General features: G+C 54.8%; 5 protein-coding genes across 5 annotated transcripts; 2 read left to right on the top strand and 3 right to left on the bottom strand.

Moving 5' to 3' along the window:
• Positions 1-220: 220 nt before the first annotated feature.
• Positions 221-2945, bottom strand: CHGG_08735 (uncharacterized protein; the record flags this gene model as incomplete). The annotated part of the gene is made up of 2 exons (XM_001226661.1): positions 221-2518; positions 2580-2945. The coding sequence occupies 2 exons, from the start codon at positions 2943-2945 to the stop codon at positions 221-223; spliced, it is 2664 nt and encodes an 887-aa protein (XP_001226662.1).
• Positions 2946-5276: 2331 nt separating this feature from the next.
• On the top strand, positions 5277-5768 carry CHGG_08736 (uncharacterized protein; the record flags this gene model as incomplete). Its single annotated transcript, XM_001226662.1, has 3 exons — positions 5277-5387; positions 5446-5483; positions 5663-5768. The coding sequence occupies 3 exons, from the start codon at positions 5277-5279 to the stop codon at positions 5766-5768; spliced, it is 255 nt and encodes an 84-aa protein (XP_001226663.1).
• A 2134-nt stretch (positions 5769-7902) lies between these two features.
• On the bottom strand, positions 7903-10123 carry CHGG_08737 (uncharacterized protein; the record flags this gene model as incomplete). The annotated part of the gene is made up of 5 exons (XM_001226663.1): positions 7903-8781; positions 8884-8960; positions 9032-9062; positions 9147-9845; positions 10091-10123. 5 exons carry the CDS (start codon positions 10121-10123, stop codon positions 7903-7905), a joined length of 1719 nt encoding a protein of 572 aa, XP_001226664.1.
• Positions 10124-14762: 4639 nt separating this feature from the next.
• Positions 14763-15953, top strand: CHGG_08738 (uncharacterized protein; the record flags this gene model as incomplete). The annotated part of the gene is made up of 1 exon (XM_001226664.1): positions 14763-15953. The coding sequence occupies one exon, from the start codon at positions 14763-14765 to the stop codon at positions 15951-15953; it is 1191 nt and encodes a 396-aa protein (XP_001226665.1).
• Positions 15954-17565: 1612 nt separating this feature from the next.
• On the bottom strand, positions 17566-19409 carry CHGG_08739 (uncharacterized protein; the record flags this gene model as incomplete). The annotated part of the gene is made up of 4 exons (XM_001226665.1): positions 17566-18812; positions 18889-19075; positions 19146-19217; positions 19377-19409. 4 exons carry the CDS (start codon positions 19407-19409, stop codon positions 17566-17568), a joined length of 1539 nt encoding a protein of 512 aa, XP_001226666.1.
• Between the last annotated feature and the right edge of the window lie 39 nt (positions 19410-19448).

Below are 19448 nucleotides of genomic sequence, written 5' to 3' on the forward strand. Positions count from 1 at the left end.
AGCACGCTCACTCACGCTCAGTAACCACTGTAGGCCGCTAAATTTGAGCTTCCGTCGCTGGAACGCCCAAGTTGTCATCTGCGATCCCCACCCCCGAACCCGTGTCTGGTTGGATCTCTGCGCGATTGCGAGAGGGTTCCTTCCTCCTGAACCTCCGCCACGAGTGATGGTTCTCGCCCCCGTGATAGGAACGAGGTGATCAAATCAGATGGTCGCGCCACTACTCGGTCAACCGATGCACAGGTTCCACGGCCGCTTCGGAGCCGAGCTGTTTCAGCTCATCGTTGGCGCTGGCCGTAGCAGGTGTTTCAAGCGTGATTGTGACTGTTGGTGGGGACAACGAGTCCGACTCAACTTCACCACTCCCATTTTGTGCAATTGGACTTCCCTTGATGTGACGCCCCATCGCAGTGTCTACTGACAGACTACCCGAGGCCTCAGCCTGTGGTTTTACGTCGGCGTGGTCGGTAGCCGTATCGGTTTTGATGGTTTCCACCTCGCCGAAGTCGGCGCTGTCTTGCGATCCAGTCTCCCCGGACTCCCTAGCCCTCCTCTCAGCCTCAATCAGGCTGAGACGCCTGCCTGCATTCTCCCCATCTAGGCTGACGCCGACTACCTGTGCTAAGCTCCTGAAGTTGAACATGGGTTCTGTGCTAGCGCATGGATCTCGGTCTCGGTCGGCGTCACCGCCGTCCTCGCTGGCGCCGGATCGGCTCCCGAGACTGAGTCCACTGCTGCGAGGATCCTGGAGATGGGTGGGAGACGTATAGCTACCGTGCCGGCTATCAAGGATTGACGACGTGACCGATGAGGCATTGCTCATTTGCCGGAGGTGAGACGGGCCGGCAGGGAGATGGGGAACTGGGCGTGGGCTTGATGTACTGGCCGAGCCTCCCAGCACCGCCGGGTCGGTAGCGGTGGCAGGAGCGCCTTCCGCATGGGTAGAAACCGCACGGTCGACACCCTTCCCCTTTTCCTTGGGGTTCGCTTCAGGAGATTCGGTTGTTGCTATGGCACTGGCGACACTGGCCTCGATTCGGAGATTGCTGGCAGCACTATTGCCTCGTTTCCTCCCAAAACCAAAGCCGGGGAGACTGAGGGTACTACCACTGGCTGAGCTGTGACCGCTACGGCCGCTGGCACCCTCGTAAGGCCCAACTTGCTTCGCAGCAGCCTTGGCCGCTTTCCGTTCCTCTTTCTCGCGTTTCTTCGCCTCTTTCCGCTCTTCTTTCGATACCTTGCGTTTGCGCTCCTCCTCAGCGGCGAGCGACAAGCGGACGGCTTCTGCGAGCATCATCTCTTCCAGATCCTCAAGGCGATCTCGGTGGTTACCACCAGACCGACCACGCCCGGGATCTCCTCGAGAGTTCTGGTCCATGTCATTTTGCGAGGGGGTTCCGGACCCACTATCTCCGTTTTCCCCTTCGCCGTGGTTGACTCCGCCAGGGGAAGGGAGTGCGGACCCTGACCCACCATTGTTTCTCCGCCCGAACCGGCTGCGAAATGCCCGATTCTCAGAACCGCCCACGATGAATGCAGCAGTGTGCAGCGCCGTTGCAGCAGCGGCCCTCCTGGCTAGATGAGCCCGCGCCGCCTGTAACTTTGTCGCCCACTCAGGCCGAATCCGATCCGTTAAGATAACGCTCGGGCTGCTGGCCGATACAGATTGGTTCCGCCGGCGGCCGGTGCCATTGCTAGGGGACGCGTTGGTGGGGGAGAGAGAGGCCGAGTTCACGGAACTGCTCGAGGACATGGCGGCGCTCGCGGCACCTACAGCTGTCAGTGATATGCTGTATGATAACCCTCGTCGAAAAGGGGGCGGCTCGTAGGTGACGCCGAAGTCGGGCTGTGTGCAGTATGGGCAACACGCGGGCTCCGAGACTAAGAGCCCTGCGGTTTCCTCAGGATTGTGATTTGGGTCGTTCTCATTGTGACCCTCCGGAAAGTGTGGGTCTGGCCGCTTGATCTGGACAAAGCACTCGCTGCATATCGGCTGGTCGCAGCACCGCGTGTGGTTTAGGTACGGTGGAAAGGTCAAGAAGCAGATGGGGCATTCGGTAGCGTTTTTGTACAGGAACACTTCGAGAGGTTGTCCATTGACGAAGGGGTCATGTGGTAGATTAATTTCCCGGGGCATGAGCTCGGTGGTGGAACCGTTCCGTGATCCTCCGCCGCCCAAGACAGCAGCGATGGCTTTTCCGCGGGGTTTGAAAGGAGAGTTCGCTCTTGGGGCTTGGGCTGAAACAGGGGATGGTAGCGCCGAGCCTGGATTAGATGAGGCGTGTTCTGAGGCAGTCGATGGCGAGCGGCCAGTAATTGGTATTGTTAGGTTGTCTAGGTTTGAAGAGCCCTCCGTGCGGGGATTCGCTGGGAGCGGCCGTGGAATGAGGTCCTCAGGAGGGATCTGGTCAGCGGGTGGAACGGGCAATCCCCGCGCGGCAGCGATGATTTGTGGTTCGGTCCACTGGTCGTCGAAGTCGTTCAAACCTCGCCAGAAAGGGGCCACCTTCCGTTCAATCTAAAGGAAGAGAAGATGTGAGTATGGTAGAGGCCCAAACAGGATGACAGGGGCCACTCACTTGGAGTTGCCGGACAATGGGCTTGTTGAAGTCCTCCGGGCTCGTGTAGGTTCCCATGGTGACCAGATATCCCCCATCTACGTGCTCTTCCTTCATGCTGCGCTCTCTCTCTGCAATCCTCGCGACCCGTTCCCTCTCTAGTCTCCTTGCCTCCCGTTCTTGTTTGGTCTCGCGGCGTTCGTATGGTGGTTCTGATTGGGAGGCTCCGGTCCCCAGTCCTAGGATTCCCCCCAAATCTCCGCGACTGACTCGGTTCCTCCGGCTCGATACTCGGTCGGATTGCAGGGAAGCACTACCAGGATCGCCATGGTGGGCGCGACTGCTGCCGTCGCCGGCGCGCGATTCTTTCGTGTTCGAATTCCCCATAGCCACGATACGATACCTCTCAATGTATCACCGGCTTCGTAATCGTCGCCGATCGAGGGGAATCGGCGAAGCGGGGTTCTGCGGGGTGGATTAAATTCTCAAGGTTGGTACGCAAACGGTCGAGGTAAGGTGGTGATCGGTTGTCTGGGTCTCGGGGGAAATCGGTGACGTAAACAGGCCGGGCGAGGTGGGATGGGGGGATCACCGAGGGACCTGCACAGGGTTTACAAGATGATCGAAGGGAGGGCGACAGATGGCTGAGAGGGAGGTCGACCCTTCTATTTATTTTCGGCCCTGCCAATATGTCCACGAAACAAGGGCGTATCTGCGACCTCGGTGGACAGTAGGTGTGGTGTTGTCAACCGAGTTACTTGATGCAAGGTCCACGGGCGTGAACAAGGTCCAGCTCGCGGCAGGCCCAGCAATCGCGTTGCAACGATGCAGTGGGTGGTGCAGCAGCGACCGGATATAGCGGGAGGTTGGCAGTTGGGTCGGGTGGGATTGATTCAGCGGGGTTTGGCGGCATGACACATCGTCACGCCATGTAGCCAGTCTGCTTGCTTTGCGCAACAGGTTCGATGCAGATGAGGATGGCTTCGAGGGATAGATGCGGTAGACCCGAAGAGCGAGTGACAATGTGCACAAAGGATAGCAAGGAGAGAGATGCTTTCGAGATGGCGAAGGCAGATGCCAAGCAGCAACCCCAAGCCAAGCACGACCGATTGCCGCCAACCGAGCTCCCGTTGTTTGATCGTTAATGCGGGGCAGGCTCGAAACAGGCATTGGTGCAGCCCCCGTGCCGCCCCGGTAGAGAGATTCACAATCCCATGTGAGCCATGGATGTTGTTCCCCCCGCCCGCTCCACTTTTCTTCCAGTCGCCGAGAGAGCATGAAAGTTACTGCCATCTTTCCGAGACATGGCCGGGTTCTGAACATGCTCCATGGGACTCGAGGCAATCCAAAGGCCACCGGGGGTTGACGATAAACATGGTCAGGGGCTTGTACATACCCGATATGGGTAGGGAACGGTGGCAATCATCCGAACTGGAGCGAAGAAGAGCACCGAATCCACAAATCCACGTAGTGCTGTACCGTATGGAGGTGTCGTTCTTCTCTAGAGGAACTGGATTCTCATGTTCTCCGCAGGGTTTGATCTCTAACAAGCTTTTCGTGGTTTAGTGCCAATCCTCAAGATTGACATCAACTTGACCATGATTACGGACAAGCTCGGCATTCGGATTTCGCAAACTGGACCTTGCTTCCGCGGAGAACATACAATTGTTGCTATGAAGCGTCCCGGAAGCTCCGTAGCTTATCAGTGCTACCAATACCAAGGCCGAGTTTGATGCTTCTTAGGCCGAACTTTGCCTATTACCACATGTACTCTGGTGCGTTTGGGCTACCTAGCCCGAGCCAAAGAAACGATGCCAGCTATCAAGTTGAAGTTTATGACGAGATAGTCATTATACTTTCTGAGGAGATTTTGGACCGTGACTTCCCGCGAAATATCGAGCTTGTCCTGGCAGAACATCGTGGCTGCATTGGACCGCTTGTGTGAAGACACTGCTTTTCAATACAACATAGCCAGTAGCAACGATGCTGTCATCGTAAACGCCGAGTTTTTTTGTGTTGTAGGCAGAAAGAGAAGCGTAAGGCAGTGTGCCTAGGTCGATTAAAGGCCCTGACTGAACAAGTACGGGTCGGGGGTGCACTAGAACTCCCATGTCCCAAGCGGAATATCAATTCAGTTTTTCTTGACGCTTCCTTGTAGACATCGAACACTTCAGCTTTCTCTACTAGGCCCCTTCGCACCCATCCATACACAATCTAGTGATTTCTCCTACGGATATCCCAGGCTACTTTCTGAATTCTTTTAGGAATCACGGGGAGCGAGCGAGCGAATTGGCCCCCAAATGATTACAATTACAAACAGCAAATCATAGATGGGTTTTATTGGCAGTTTTGAAACTGAAATCCGTACATGAGCCTCGTAATCCGACGAGCTACGGCCTACTTGGGTAAAGTATGTGGCACAGACTTAAAGCGTAAACGACTCCAGTTGCTATAACTACGCAGTTCCACCCATAGCCGCTGAATAATACAGGACATCACGGTCGCATTTGTCATCTCAATTTGTATCTCAGATATATTTTTCCGAAACATTTGGCTTGAATGGTAAGCATCGCGTGGGCCATATTGTTAATATTATCATTTCACTATTTTCTGTATTTAAACCGCTTCCTCATCACTCCTCACCATGGACGGCTTACACTCACCATCATCTTCCCAGCCCCTGGCAACTTAACCTCCTCCATTACACCCACCACCCAAATGCCTCCCTACAACCTCGCACCCCCCCGACGCATCACAGGCGTCCAACCTATCCCCTGCCTTCAAACCGCCTTTGGGGATGAGCACGCCGAGCCTGGCGTTGAAGTCAAGGTTGACAGTCTGACGACCGATTCCCTCCTCGACGGCACCTTGATGCGTTCTGTGGTAGCAACCCAGCAAGCAAATACCCACGAGCAATGACGGGCAGTGAGTGGCAACACGCTCCTCCTTGAAATATGTTGACGCGAGCCATGACCTAACGAATCAATTCCCATAGCGGCGAACTGCCCCTGGACACGGTCCCAGGCATGGGTATCGTGCTTCCGGGCGGGCTGAACATGTACTACATTGACCTGGGCGCCTAACACCGAGGGCACGATGCACAGGACGACGTCGACCGACTACCTGGTGATCATCTCCGGCACGCTGAGCCTCATGACACCCGCACCCGAGCTCTACCAGGTTAAGGATGGGGAAGGCTACCTACGGTGAGGCCGTCGAGACTTTGTGCCACGCCGGTGATGTTGTGGCACAGCGAGGAATGATGCACGCGTGCGTTTCCCGTCCAAGTTGCGAAGGCTGCGGTTGCTGACGTATGTGGTATTAGACTCTCCAACCACACCAATGAGTGGGTTAGGCTGCTCGCTGTTGTGCTATCATCCGATACCAACAAAGTTCCTATTGAAGGGACCGGTAGTTACAAGGAGTTAAATGATGCTTGGTTGGCTTAGATTGAAGTTGGAGGGCTGGGTAAGGAACTTGGCGAGGGACATTTCAAGTCGTAGGAGAGCTCGATAGGTGTTGTCCTCAGAGAGTAGACTTGGGAGAGGATATGTACAGATTCTAAACGGCGTTTGGTTGTATGTGATGTTGAGCTTAATAGGGGTTGGAAAGTGTTAGTCTAAAAACCAGGAACCAAAGCGAAGGGCCCTAGTTTGTATTTCTGCTTTTGAATATATGTTGTCGCTCATTTGAAAAAAGAAATTTATAAGTTCCCTTCGTAGGTTCGGGTTTCTATCTTTCTTTTATCTGCAACTTCTTCTTCCACGAGTGTGAACAAATAAGCAGGAAGATGTACACGACTAGTTAACAACGCCGGAAGCTCACCGTTCACATCTCGTCGGAGATGGCTAACCTCTACGGAACCACTCCGCCGAGGGGTTGCCCGGCGGAGCTCGAACCCATAATTTCCCGCCAGGGCTGGGTTGGCTCGCTGCCCGGCGGGAGGCCACCCCCGGTTACCATTGGGCCAACTGTCGAGTAGGCAGTGGTCCTCTTTAGATGTGGTGCCGCGGGATTTGGTTTGATGTGTATACAACGTAGGTACAGTTGAAGACAACTGTTCTTCCTTGGCATGACTAGTGAGTCACCGTTAGTTTCATAACGGCCAACGTCTATAGCCTCCAGATGCTACGATTCGTTTGTTTGGCAATACTCTCGGGGCAGGGTCAATAAATAACTCGGCCAGCCTGTTCATACATGGAAGTAAAACAAATACCTACCTATGTAGTTAATGGTTGAGGCCGAAAACTTCTTTCCGAGCTCGTAGCTGATTTGGCCATGAACGTGGTAATACCCATTCTTATGCATTTGTTAACCACGGATTGGGGCGACAGGTGCGGTCCTGAATATATCAAATAGGCTGGGGGATGTGCTCCAGGGTTGCGAGTTGACCCGGCACATCTTCCGGGTTCCCGCCGGACTGGGGCCGATTCGGTGCGGTATAAGTGGGGCCGCTTCCTCCCCGCCTTGCCGGCAAACACAGCGCCATGCTTCAGTTGGGGTAGTAGTTAATGGATGGAATTTTTGAACGTGAGTTGAGAAGCTTGCCAACCCCAACTTCTTCCAGTAAATCAACAGTTTGGCAGGTTCCCTGCTCCCGCCACGACGCTGAAAGCAAATGGGCCAAGCTTGAAAGCCTGAATGTGAACTGATCAAGTTGGTCTCTCAAAGTCTTTGAATGCTTGTCTAAACTTTATAGTAACCACATGAGCCTAACTTGACCCGGCTTTTATTTCCCTGGGCAGTGCCGTTTTTTTTGCTCCAAGCCCGAGAGGAGAGAACTCGGCCTTACATACAACGAATGAGCTATCATTTCCCCGATGAGCGGACCGTTGCTACGGTCCGAGCAGTTGAACACCGGATAATCCCGAGCCTAACTCCGTGGCAAACCAACATGCCAACCAACGGGGTCTTTGGGTCCCGCGCCGAGAGAGATTCCATCAGGGTCCGGATCAATTACACTCCCATCAATGTCACCAGCCCGTTGCAGTGTAATTGCACCTTACGTAAGCGAAGCCACATTGAATTGATCCACGGAAGGCACTCGTTGAAATGGATGCAACATGTTGAAATTGGTGGGGCCGAACTGTGGGCCCCGTTGTGGGGCAATAACCTAACCACAAAATGGGAGAAGTGGGTCCAAATTTCCATACAAATCCCTAACCCTAGCTATCATCAATCATCTTCCATGTGTCCGTGTGTCTTCCATGACAGTATTGGATCGAGATCATCAATCACGCCGGCATCGTACCAGCTGCGGAGGATCTGACAGAGAGATATTGTGTTCGCCTGTAGCCGGTTGCGTAAAGGAGTAACCATATGGCCAGTAACGCTGAACAAGCGCTCAACTTCGGCGCTCATAGGAAGCACCGTGTGTAGATCCAACGCCATGCGCGCAAGCCGTGGGTAGGTGTTCCTTCTCTTGTGCCAGTAGGCACGCGGGATCCTCCTCGTACCGATCAAAGTCGCTATTATCTAGTTGCCAACGCTCAAACTCGTCAAGTTCGACCAGCGCTGGCGATGGAAAGGGTGAAGGAGAGGTGGGTGCTGAGTTTGTTGGAGTTCGCTCCTGGGTTCTGAAGATTGCGAACCTGTTGCTCGAGAGGCGGGGGATTTTCGTGGGTGGGTTCTGAAGCCTCTTTCTGCTCGACTGGTAGGTCTCGGTATTGTTGCCTCCAGAGTTCTCGGACTTGTAACTTCGCTGGCTCGATCCAGTCAGCGTGATGCTCACGCCACGCCTCGAACCTACCCCATCGGTGCCGAGGGTGCAATGCGGTTGGCAGCGTAGATGAGAGGAGACTGGCCGATCTTCCTCGTAGTATTTGTCGAGCTTCATCCATGCGTTGTTGACGTTAATAGCGACGTGTTCGCCGTCAACGAGGTCTTCAACTCTCGCCTTCGCTCTCTCGAGAGACTCAAGGAGGAACTCGTACCCATCGAGAAGATCCCAGCTTGCTCCCTGTACTAGACTGATCGGCTCATCGCAGGAGCTGCGCTTCTTCTCACGAGGTTGACCGTCGCCCTGAAGAGCTTTCACAACGAGCTCAAAGTCGAGAAGGATCTCTTTCAACACAGAGATGACCTCCCAGTCGTTCGCGGTCAACTTGTTCTCCTCATTTAAGAAGAGCGGCTCCTTCGCGCCTTTCTTTAGAGTGCCTGCTGTCGTCCGGAACTGCGAGTCAACGTGAAGCTTCGCCTCAAAGAGGAAGGTCTCGTAGAAAGGCTGGAGTTGAAGAGCGCGTTCCATCATGAAGTACTGAGAGAGCCACCGCGTAGCGTTGTCTGTCACCACTCCGACCGGGCGTGTGTTTCTTGATCTTCTCACCTTCCGGAGGCTTCTCGGATCCGTTGCTCTTGCGCCGAGATGAGCTTCTTGGTCCAGAGGTCTGACCTGTTGACCTCCTTCTCACGGTCAGTGATAGGTAGGTTGACAAGGCGAGATGCACATACCTGACAGAAGTTATGAAGCTTACCAATGGGGCCTTTCCTCCTCCATTGCTCATGCTCATGTTGAGTAGTGAGTAGGCTAGTAGAGACTTCTCGCTCAAAGGCATCACATTCTACACCAAAGAGTAGTGCTCTAACTACTAGGTTGATGATGTGGCCGAAGCATCGAACTCTCCTCTCTTTCCACTGGAAGCCGAGCTTCTCACCGATTATTTTCAACGCGGCGTCGTTATTTGTAGCGTTGTCGACAGTGAAGTAGCCAATCTTCTTTTCAATACCATAGTTTCTAATAACATCGAGGATGGCCTCCGCGATGTTCTCACCCGTATGCCGGTCACTCATCTCTGGCAGACCGAGCACAATCTTGTGAGGCGTGCCCTTCTTCGGGTCTCGGAAGACTGCGCTCACGCCGTAGAGAGAGAGGCGGTTGCGTGAAGTCCATCCATCGAAGACTAGATGAACCAGCCCGGGGCTCTCCTGGAGCGTCTTAACCACCGCATCCTTATGCCGCTCAACCTCTCGTACAGCGAGGGCGTGAACAGTCTTCTCGGAGAGGTTGGCTTTTTGAATGTCGACAGAGGGGTTGAGGTAGGAGAAGACATCGCGAAGATAAGGGTGTTCAGCTGTGCGGAAAGGAAGATTGGCGCTGATGAGCCATCTTACAATCCTTCGTTGAAACTCAGCTCTATCGAACGCGCTGATCAAGTGGTTGGCCATCCTCTGATCTTCGGCGTTGTTCGCATTGAGATTGAAGAAGGTGGCGATGGATCTCGAATTGCTGCTCTCGCGTTGGGGCTTGACGGCAGAAGGCGGCGGTCGCTTACCGGTAGGATCGCTAAGCTGGTGAGAGTTAAAGAGATGAATCTCGACGTTCACAAGATTTCGTGGGTTATAGGCGGCTGGCTTCCGGTTGCGTTGTTGGATACATCGAAGGCATACCCATACACGGTCTTTGCCGTCCGCGTGAAATATCATACCCGAATTTCCATACCCACGACCACGCTGGCCCCTTGCGTTCAGTGAATAGGTAGCCGGGAAATCGCTTGAAAGAGAAAGGCCAGGTCTTCTTCAGTACGTGTAGGAACCGCGGCGACGGCAGCAGATGCTTCTGTAGCCATTATGGTGGCAGGTAGGCCAGAATGCCGAGCTCGTCAGAGCTTGAGCTGCGAATTGACTGGGATTAGGGCGGTGGGAGTTCTGCCGATGCCCTGACCGCTTCATGTTAGTGTTCACCATACAAATTACTATTAATCACTATCACCTGCTAAGAAGGACCCACTATTCTGCAATGTCTGCAATAATGGATCCACGTTGCAGAGGGCCAGGTTGAATTGCAGGGGTTTTGGAAGCCTTCAGTTGCATTGATTTATGTGGGGCGTTGCAGCTGCAATTCAACTGCAATGTGTATTTTCCGTGTAATTGCTCCGGACCCTGGATTCCATTGCTTTCTAGAAAGTACATTGGGCCTTGAGGCCGTTCCTGGAAATGAGTCCCCCATCCATCGCATGAAAGCCATCGACTTCGTCATAGATTAGTGCTTTCAGGGTTGGATTACCGAAGAAATACCGTGTAGGTGATTATTGTCAAAGCTGGAGAATTCTCTACGAACATTGGACGGGAGGATCATGATGAACTTGTAGGTGGTTCCTTGTTTTGGTTGATTAACTATAGCGTCATGGAAAAGGAGACGGTCGATCGAAGAGATTCGCCTCCCCGGGCCTTGGCAAGCTTGGGTTGAGAACTTATCAAGTATGAATGGCTGGCTGCAGCAGAGTCGGGAGTTCCAGTCCTTATTCGCCATTGGCTCGATCGAGAACCGAGACATGAGAGACATGCCCGTCCCCGGCAATTGGGGCGGTTTTGCGGCCGTGGACACTTTCCCGTTGTGTCAATGAATGGCCATCCACCCGAAGAGCACGGAGGCGGCACGGCGCGGAAGGTTTGCGGGCTGTCGGACAGTCCCAGACCCCGACGGAAGACCCGCAGAAATTCGGGGTGATGGGTTTGTCTTCGGATGACACTTTCGCCGGTCAGCACCTTGGCATTTTGCATCGGTTTCGGACGAGCTCATTGGATGATCGGGCCCTGCCAAGAGCTGACGAGATTGGGGGTTTTGAGCAGATGGGGCACGCCATCGGGCACGAAATAATACCTCCCTACTGTGGTGTAGCGAATGCCAACTGCCAGCCTGCCCGTGAGATAGGAGGTACCTAACGACGAGGAGCCCTTTTCAAAGATTGGTTCAAAATTTGACGAGTGGCGGCCACGGGTTGGGTTTTGAGCATTCCTGGAGGTTGCATCATGATGAATCATCATGGGGCCTGGAATGGAGGGTCGGTTTCGCTTTTTGCATTCTGTCCCGATTACGGGAAAGGGAAGGGGCAACCGAACTTGGGGCAGACCCATGGGTCAATTTTGTCACTAGCCCTGCCAAGCCTCCCTTTTCAGAATGATTTTTCGATCTCAACGGCCGAAACTAGGGTTGCTAAACCTGCGCTAGATATGAGAAACGTAGCTGAGTGGCATGATTCTACGGATTTAACCCAACAATGAGACATGGAATTAGTCCCGAGACGAGCGGAGGTTCGGTTTTGTGCGACCGAGATGCGCCATTGAGGTGCATTTCTTTTTCACCAAGGCTGAATTGAGACCTTTCCCATGTGGTTGCACTTTGAACCCCACATTTCGATGCCGAGCCTTTTGTCGGGAACTTTTCCTCTGCGCTTGCCGTCAACGGGTCCCACAACGCATGCCAGGCGGCGCCCGAGGCAGTGCGCAATCCCGCAAGGAGGGTCCAACTCCACTCGGGTCTTGCGAAGACCCCGTCTCTCCAGCAGTCACTTTTATAACCCGCGAGGCCCCGGTTGCTCTCGGGGCTACCTAGCTATTTTGGAGTTCGTTCGTTACCGTTGTCGCGTGTCACGCCTGTATCTTTTACCTTTTTTTGTTCCTGCCGTTCGTTCTCCGCCATTTTATTTGTTTCCTAGATTGCGATCTCCACCGAGTCGGAAGCCACAAAACCTTGTGTAAGTGAGCGCGGCGTCCAATTGTGGTGGCGCAACGGCGCGAGAGACAACCCATGTCGTTCACGGGCGCTGGTTCCTTTGGGAACTACGATTTGACCGCCCAGATGACCGGGTCGCCGCTTGCCCGGAAGACGACACACGAGCAGGAAGAGGAGGTGCCGACACCTGCCGGGTCTTCGCCAGGGCGCAATGAGAAGGGCAGCGGTACCCGTGCCACCTCGATGACGGAAGTTGCCGATGCCGATGGCTTAACTGAGAAGGACGCTACCGGTGCCGAAGATGACGATGCGATCGAGGAGGGCCGCCGTCACAGTATCGTGCAGGATTTGGCGAGGAAGTACACCGCCCAGTCGCACGCAGCTGTCGAAGGCGTCAACCCCTTTTCCATCGCCTCTACCGATGAGGAGTCGCCCTTGAACCCCCATGGACCCAACTTCAGCGCTCGTGCTTGGGCCAAGGCCATGGTCAACGTGATTGCCGGCGAGGGGAACAAGTTCCGCACAACGGGTGTTGCCTTCCAGGACCTCAACGTTCACGGCTTCGGGTCACCCACCGATTACCAGAAGGATGTCATCAATGTGTGGCTCGAGACAGTCGGTCTTGTCCGCAAGCTTACGGGGCACGGAAAGCGCCGGATCGATATCTTGCGCGACTTTGATGGTTTGGTTCGCAACGGTGAGATGTTGGTCGTTTTGGGCCCTCCCGGATCCGGTTGCACGACGTTTTTGAAGACCATCGCGGGCGACTACAACGGCATTTTCATGGATGACAACTCCTATTTCAACTACCAAGGTATGACTTCCACCTTGCTGGTGTTGTATTTGTCTTGGGGTCTGTTTTGCTAACTTTTGCACCAGGCATGACCGCCAAGGAGATGCACACCCACCACCGAGGCGAGGCCATCTATACTGCCGAGGTCGACACTCACTTCCCGCAGTTGAGTGTTGGCGACACGCTCACTTTCGCTGCTCGTGCCCGCGCCCCGCGTCAGTTGCCCTCCGGCATTTCCAAGACCATGTTCGCCAACCACATGAGAGACGTGGTCATGGCCATGTTCGGCATCAGCCACACCATCGACACACGCGTCGGCAATGAGTACATCCGTGGTGTCTCGGGTGGTGAGAGGAAGCGGGTCACCATCTCAGAGGCCGCCTTGTCCAATGCGCCGCTGCAATGCTGGGACAACAGTACCCGTGGCTTGGACAGCGCAAACGCCATCGAATTTTGCAAGACGCTGAGGTTGCAGACTGAGTTGTTCGGGAGCACTGCGTGTGTGTCTATCTACCAGGCGCCCCAGAGTGCGTACGATCTATTCGACAAGGCGATAGTGCTATACGAGGGCCGTCAGATCTTTTTCGGCAAAGCTAGTGACGCTAAACAGTACTTCATCAACCTCGGTTTCGACTGCCCCTCCCGGCAGACCACGCCAGACTTCCTCACGTCGATGACGAGCCCGCAGGAGCGCATTGTGCGTCCCGGTTTCGAGGGGAAGGCCCCTCGCACGCCCGACGAGTTCGCGGCCGCTTGGAAGAACAGCTTGGAATACAAAAACCTACGGGCCGAGATTGAGGAGTACAAGCAGAGTCATCCGATCAATGGCCCCGATGCTGAAGCCTTCCGTGCCTCGAAGAAGGCACAGCAGGCCAGGAGCCAGCGGTTGAAGTCGCCCTTCACCCTCTCCTACATGCAGCAAATCGAGCTTTGCTTGTGGCGCGGATGGAGGCGCTTGATGGGCGACCCGAGCTTGACTGTAGGAGCCTTGATAGGCAACTTCATCATGGCTCTGATCATCGCCAGCGTTTTCTACGACCTGCAGCCGAATACCGCCAGTTTCTACCAACGCGGTGCACTCCTGTTCTTCGCCTGTCTTATGAACGCTTTCGCTAGCGCCCTTGAGATCCTTACCTTGTACGCCCAACGCCCTATCGTCGAGAAGCATGACCGCTATGCGCTTTACCACCCGTCCGCCGAAGCCATCGCCTCGATGCTTTGCGACATGCCATACAAGGTTGCGAACACGATCGTGTTCAATCTCACACTGTATTTCATGACCGGCTTGCGTCGTGAGCCTGGAGCATTCTTCTTCTTCCTGCTCATCTCGTTCTGCACCGTCCTGACTATGTCCATGATCTTCCGGACCATTGCGAGCTCGTCGAGAACCCTTTCCCAGGCCATGGTGCCTGCCGCTCTCATCATTCTTGCACTGGTCATCTTCACCGGCTTCGTCATTCCGATCGACTACATGCTCGGCTGGTGCCGCTGGATCAACTACATTGACCCTCTGGCATATGCGTTCGAGTCCCTCATGGTCAACGAGTTTCATGGGCGCACCTTCGAGTGCACTCAGTACATCCCGGCCCCTGAATACGGAGGTGGCCCCATGAACCGTGCGTGCTCTTCCATCGGAAATGTTCCTGGCGTCGGCTTCGTCAATGGCGACGACTACATCAACTCAGGATTCCAGTATTACCACATCCATAAGTGGCGTAACCTGGGCATCATCTTCGTTTTTATGGCCGGCTTTCTCGCTTGCTACATGTTTTCCGCCGAGAATGTCGCCGCTCAAAAGAGCAAGGGCGAAGTGTTGGTCTTCCGCCGCGGCCACAAGCCGGCATCCTTCAAGGAGAACAAGGGCGATGCCGAGTCCGGTGGTACACCTGTGGCGGGCCCTGTCGTGAAGGCTTCCGATGGCAACGTTTCTGACGGCCACTCGTCCGACAAGTCGGCCGGCATGTTGCAGAGGCAAACCAGCGTTTTCCACTGGAACAATGTTTGCTACGAAGTCAAGGTCAAGGGCGAGACACGACAAATTCTCAACAATGTCGACGGCTGGGTCAAGCCTGGAACTCTGACGGCTTTGATGGGCGTCTCGGGTGCCGGAAAAACGACCCTTCTCGACTGCTTGGCCGATAGAACCTCCATGGGCGTCATCACTGGCGAGATGCTTGTTGACGGCAACCCTAGAGACACCTCATTCCAGCGCAAGACGGGTTATGTCCAACAGCAGGATCTCCATCTCCAGACAACAACGGTTCGCGAGGCCTTGAACTTCAGCGCTCTTCTCCGCCAACCTGCTCACGTCCCGCGTGCCGAGAAGCTTGCGTACGTCGACGAGGTTATCAAGCTCTTGGAGATGGAGGATTACGCCGATGCCGTCATTGGTGTCCCTGGTGAAGGTCTGAACGTGGAGCAAAGGAAGCGTCTCACCATCGGTGTCGAGTTGGCCGCAAAGCCGCCTCTGCTTCTGTTCGTTGATGAGCCGACTTCTGGTCTCGACAGCCAAACGTCGTGGGCTATTCTGGACCTGCTTGAGAAGTTGACCAAGAGCGGCCAAGCTATTCTTTGCACTATCCACCAGCCCTCAGCCATGCTTTTCCAGCGCTTCGATAGACTTCTCTTCCTGGCCAAGGGTGGCAAAACGGTCTATTTCGGCGATATTGGAGAGAACTCTAAGACTATGACCTCCTACTTCGAGCGCAACAGCGGTGTTTCTTGCCCACAGGAGGCCAACCCGGCCGAGTGGATGCTTGAGGTTATCGGCGCTGCCCCGGGAAGCACCAGCAACGTCGACTGGCACCAGACGTGGCGCGACAGCCCTGAGTATGCCGGTGTCCAAACCGAGTTGCAACGCCTCAAGGCCGACGTCAAGGAGTCCACCCCGGTTAGCAATGACCCCGGTAGCTACCGCGAATTCGCCGCCTCTTTTACCCAACAGCTTGTTCAGGTCACCCATCGTGTTTTCCAACAGTACTGGCGCACCCCATCTTATATCTACTCGAAAGCTGCGTTGTGTGTTTTGGTTGCGCTCTTCATCGGCTTTGTCTTCTTCAAGGCCCCCAACACCCAACAGGGTATGCAGAACCGTAAGTCATATTTCTCATTCCCCCTCCTCCCTCCGACCGCTTCTCTCCGGGTTGCGTAACCAGTTGGCTTTGGATACGCTGAATACGGGATACATGGGCTGACTTGACTGCAGAAATGTTCGCCATCTTCCAAATTCTTACTGTATTTGGGCAGCTCGTCCAACAAACCATGCCGCACTTCGTCATTCAACGCTCGCTGTACGAGGTCCGCGAGCGGCCATCCAAGGTGTACGGCTGGAAGGTGTTCATGCTTTCTCAGATAATCGTCGAGCTTCCTTGGAACACCCTTATGGGCGGGCTGATGTTCTTCTGCTGGTATTACCCTGTCGGTCTTTACGCCAACGCTGCGGATGCCGGCCAGACTGCCGAGCGCGGCGGCCTCATGTTCCTGCTTCTCGTCGCCTTCCTGCTCTTCACATCTACCTTCACCGATTTCATTATCGCCGGTTTCGAGACGGCCGAAGCGGGTGGCAACATTGCCAACTTGCTCTTCATGCTGTGTCTGATTTTCTGCGGTGTTCTCGCCAACCCTGACACAATGCCGCGTTTCTGGATCTTTATGTACCGGATCAGCCCCTTCACGTACCTGGTCAGCGCTATGCTGTCAACAGCCGTGGCCAACACCGAAATCCACTGCGCCCCCAACGAATTCGTCAATTTCGAGCCCACCAAGGGATTGAACTGTGGGGAGTATATGAAAGATTGGATCGGCCAATTTGGCGGCTACCTCCAGGATTCCGCCAACGAGACCATGTGCTCGTACTGCACCGTCAGGTACACGAACGACTACCTCGTGTCCGTGAAGTCAAACTACGACGAAAGGTGGCGCAACTTTGGGTATGTGATATCACCAAGTCTTCTTTTCTTCGTTCACTTGAAGCTAACACGGTATTTCAGCATCCTCTGGGCGTATATCATATTCAACGTCTTTGCTGCCCTGGCTCTCTACTGGCTCGTCAGAGTACCGAAGAAGAAGCTGGGCGGCAAGAAGAAGAAGGAGTAAACGCCTGATTTACTGCAACGGGAAGCCTGCGGCGGGGTTATATCCGGCTGGTCCCTATTGATACTTGGTTGTCATTCATGAGACGATGATTGAGAAGACCATCCATCGCTGCCATTTGTTCGGCATGTCTCATGACTTTTTTCTTTTCGTACTTGTTTTGTTTTTAGACAACTACATCTCCGTTATAATGGCTCTGCTCTGTACATACATGGCATGTTTATTTCTGTCTAATTCTAGAATAGATTTCCAGCATTGGCGTGGGACGGCGCGTGTCATCTGCTTTTTTATTCCTAGTAGATTAAAAATACATTTTACTGAGATGGGACTTCCCCTTCAAAATATTGGGTTGACTGCTGACTTCATGTTCGGGGCTGGGTTGTTGACATGGAATAGCCTGTGATTACTGGAGCCATTTTACATGCCATACTCACAAGGTGGGGGATGAGTCTGGCAACACCATGGCGTAAGCGGCCACAGACGACAAATGTCTGAGCATTGGTGTTCCCCCTGTCCTTGAAACTTGGTGCTCGAACAAGACTGGGGCCGGGATCAGATATCTGATATCGCACATCGGCGGACGATGCCGGGCAATCAAAGGGCGGAATGTAGTGTTACAGTTCTATACAAATCGGTCGGGTCCCATGCCCCGTCACGTAGATTTATTAGGATTACAAGAAGTTGATGCCCACACCAACCTGTAACCCCTTCCGCCCTTCCTCTCCCCTCCGCAGGACGAGCGGCAGGCTAAAGTTCAGCTCAAAGCGTGCCACGGGGTGGGCATACACCAACCCGACACCAGCCGCTAGGCTCGGCAGCCCGTTTGTGAGTTCGCCGACAGCAGACCTGACGCCCCTGAAGACGGTCGCCGAGTCCATAGCCAGCCCCTCCCTCCCCTTCTTTTCCGTGCCCTTGGTATTGAGCGCCACCAACCGTCCGGCATTTGCAAAAAGCTGCAGCCTGAGCGGCGAGTCCGGCCCCGTGCGGGGCAGCGGGAAGAGCGCGTTGACGCTCCCTGCGGCGAAGACGTCCCCGCCAACCGCGTCAGCGCCGTCGTGAGGACCAATACCGCCGACCTTGAAACCGCGGACATCGGTGGGGCCACCGAGCTGGAAGCGGTCGTTGATGCGACTCGGCTGGGTGGCGCCGGTGAGCGAATAGGCCAACGGGAGGGGGTACAGGAGGCCGAGACGAAGGCCGCCGCCGATGGAAACGCCCGACTTGCCCTGGCGGCCAGGGATCGTCAGCGGTAGCGCACCAGACGCTTCGACTTCGGTCTTGGCGAAAGAGACATCGCCGTTCAGGGGGCCCCAACCGGCCAGCTCAGAGATGGAGCGGAGTAGATAGCCGTTTTGTGGCAACATCGGGTTGTCGCGGCGATCACGCGTGAAGGTGTGTGTTAGTGAGCTCTTGAGGGTGTCACCGGCATCAGCACGGACGGTGGGCGAGGCTGTAGCGGCCAAACCGGTGAGTTGCCTCCAGGCAGCTGAGTATGCAAGAGCATGAGTGTCGTTGTTTTCCGACAGCCACGCAAGCCGGATGTTCCCTCCCGTGAGTTGTTCTTCGTGCGATGCCCACGGCTTCTGTGTCATCGAGCGAAGCGCTTCCACGGAGAGCCGTAGATCGGGATTGCCGTTGACCGGGGCCGAGAGGGTAGCGTTGTAGGCAGATCTCGTCCGGGTTCCGGCACTCGCGTTGACCGAAAGGGTTTCGGCGCCGCCAAAGATGTTGCGTGCTACGGCATTGGTGTACGCAGAGCCTTCGGCATTACCAAAGTCGGTGCCGGCGCTGAACACTAGGCGTGACTTCTCTTTCACACGGATCGACACGTCGAGCTCGGTTCTGTCGCTCGGCGGCGCTGACTCGGGGCGCGGGGCTTCGGACAGAAACACGCCGAACCCTTCCTCCTTGAAGATATCTTTCAGATCGCTGTTGTGTCAGCAAAAATATCCTCTGGTGACGCAACGGACAAAGTGAGCAAGGATATCGCGCACCGAATCGAGAGAGCTTTTTGGTGGCTGCAGTAATGCGGTCGAGGACCTGGCCCATTGTAGTTCCAGGGGGGGCAGTGTCCTCGATAACAGGCTGGAAGACATGGTCGAGCAAGCTCTTTCTGGTGTTGGTGGCGCCATGGACCTCGAGGGCGCTTATGGAGGCCGGCGCCAGGGCGTGCTCGTTGAGCTGTGGAACGGCACTCGGGTCAGCAACGGTGGTTGAGGGAGTTGATGGACTGATTCGGGTTTGGGATTACCATCTGCGCTAAAGCGGCATTGGAAGGTTGCTCCGTACTTGTGTTAACGGCAGCGCTGGCCTTGTCGGCGGCCTGCGAGAGATGTCAACTTGCTGAGCTAGAATTGGAGCTGTTTATGGTTTGAAGCATATTTCTGTTTCGAGATTGGATTGTGACGGGCGGGGGGGTTAGATTCCCACTTGGTTGTGGACCGGTAACTGGGAAATCCGCGTTTAGCAAAATATAACTCACATGGCTACCGCCCAAGCCAAGAGAGGCGGACATTGCTGCTTCTCTCGGCGTCAACAATGGTCACGATTTCGG

The sequence above is a fragment of the Chaetomium globosum genome, genomic scaffold (genome assembly GCF_000143365.1).
Source record: "Chaetomium globosum CBS 148.51 scaffold_6 genomic scaffold, whole genome shotgun sequence".
Classification (NCBI taxonomy): Eukaryota; Fungi; Ascomycota; class Sordariomycetes; order Sordariales; family Chaetomiaceae; genus Chaetomium; species Chaetomium globosum.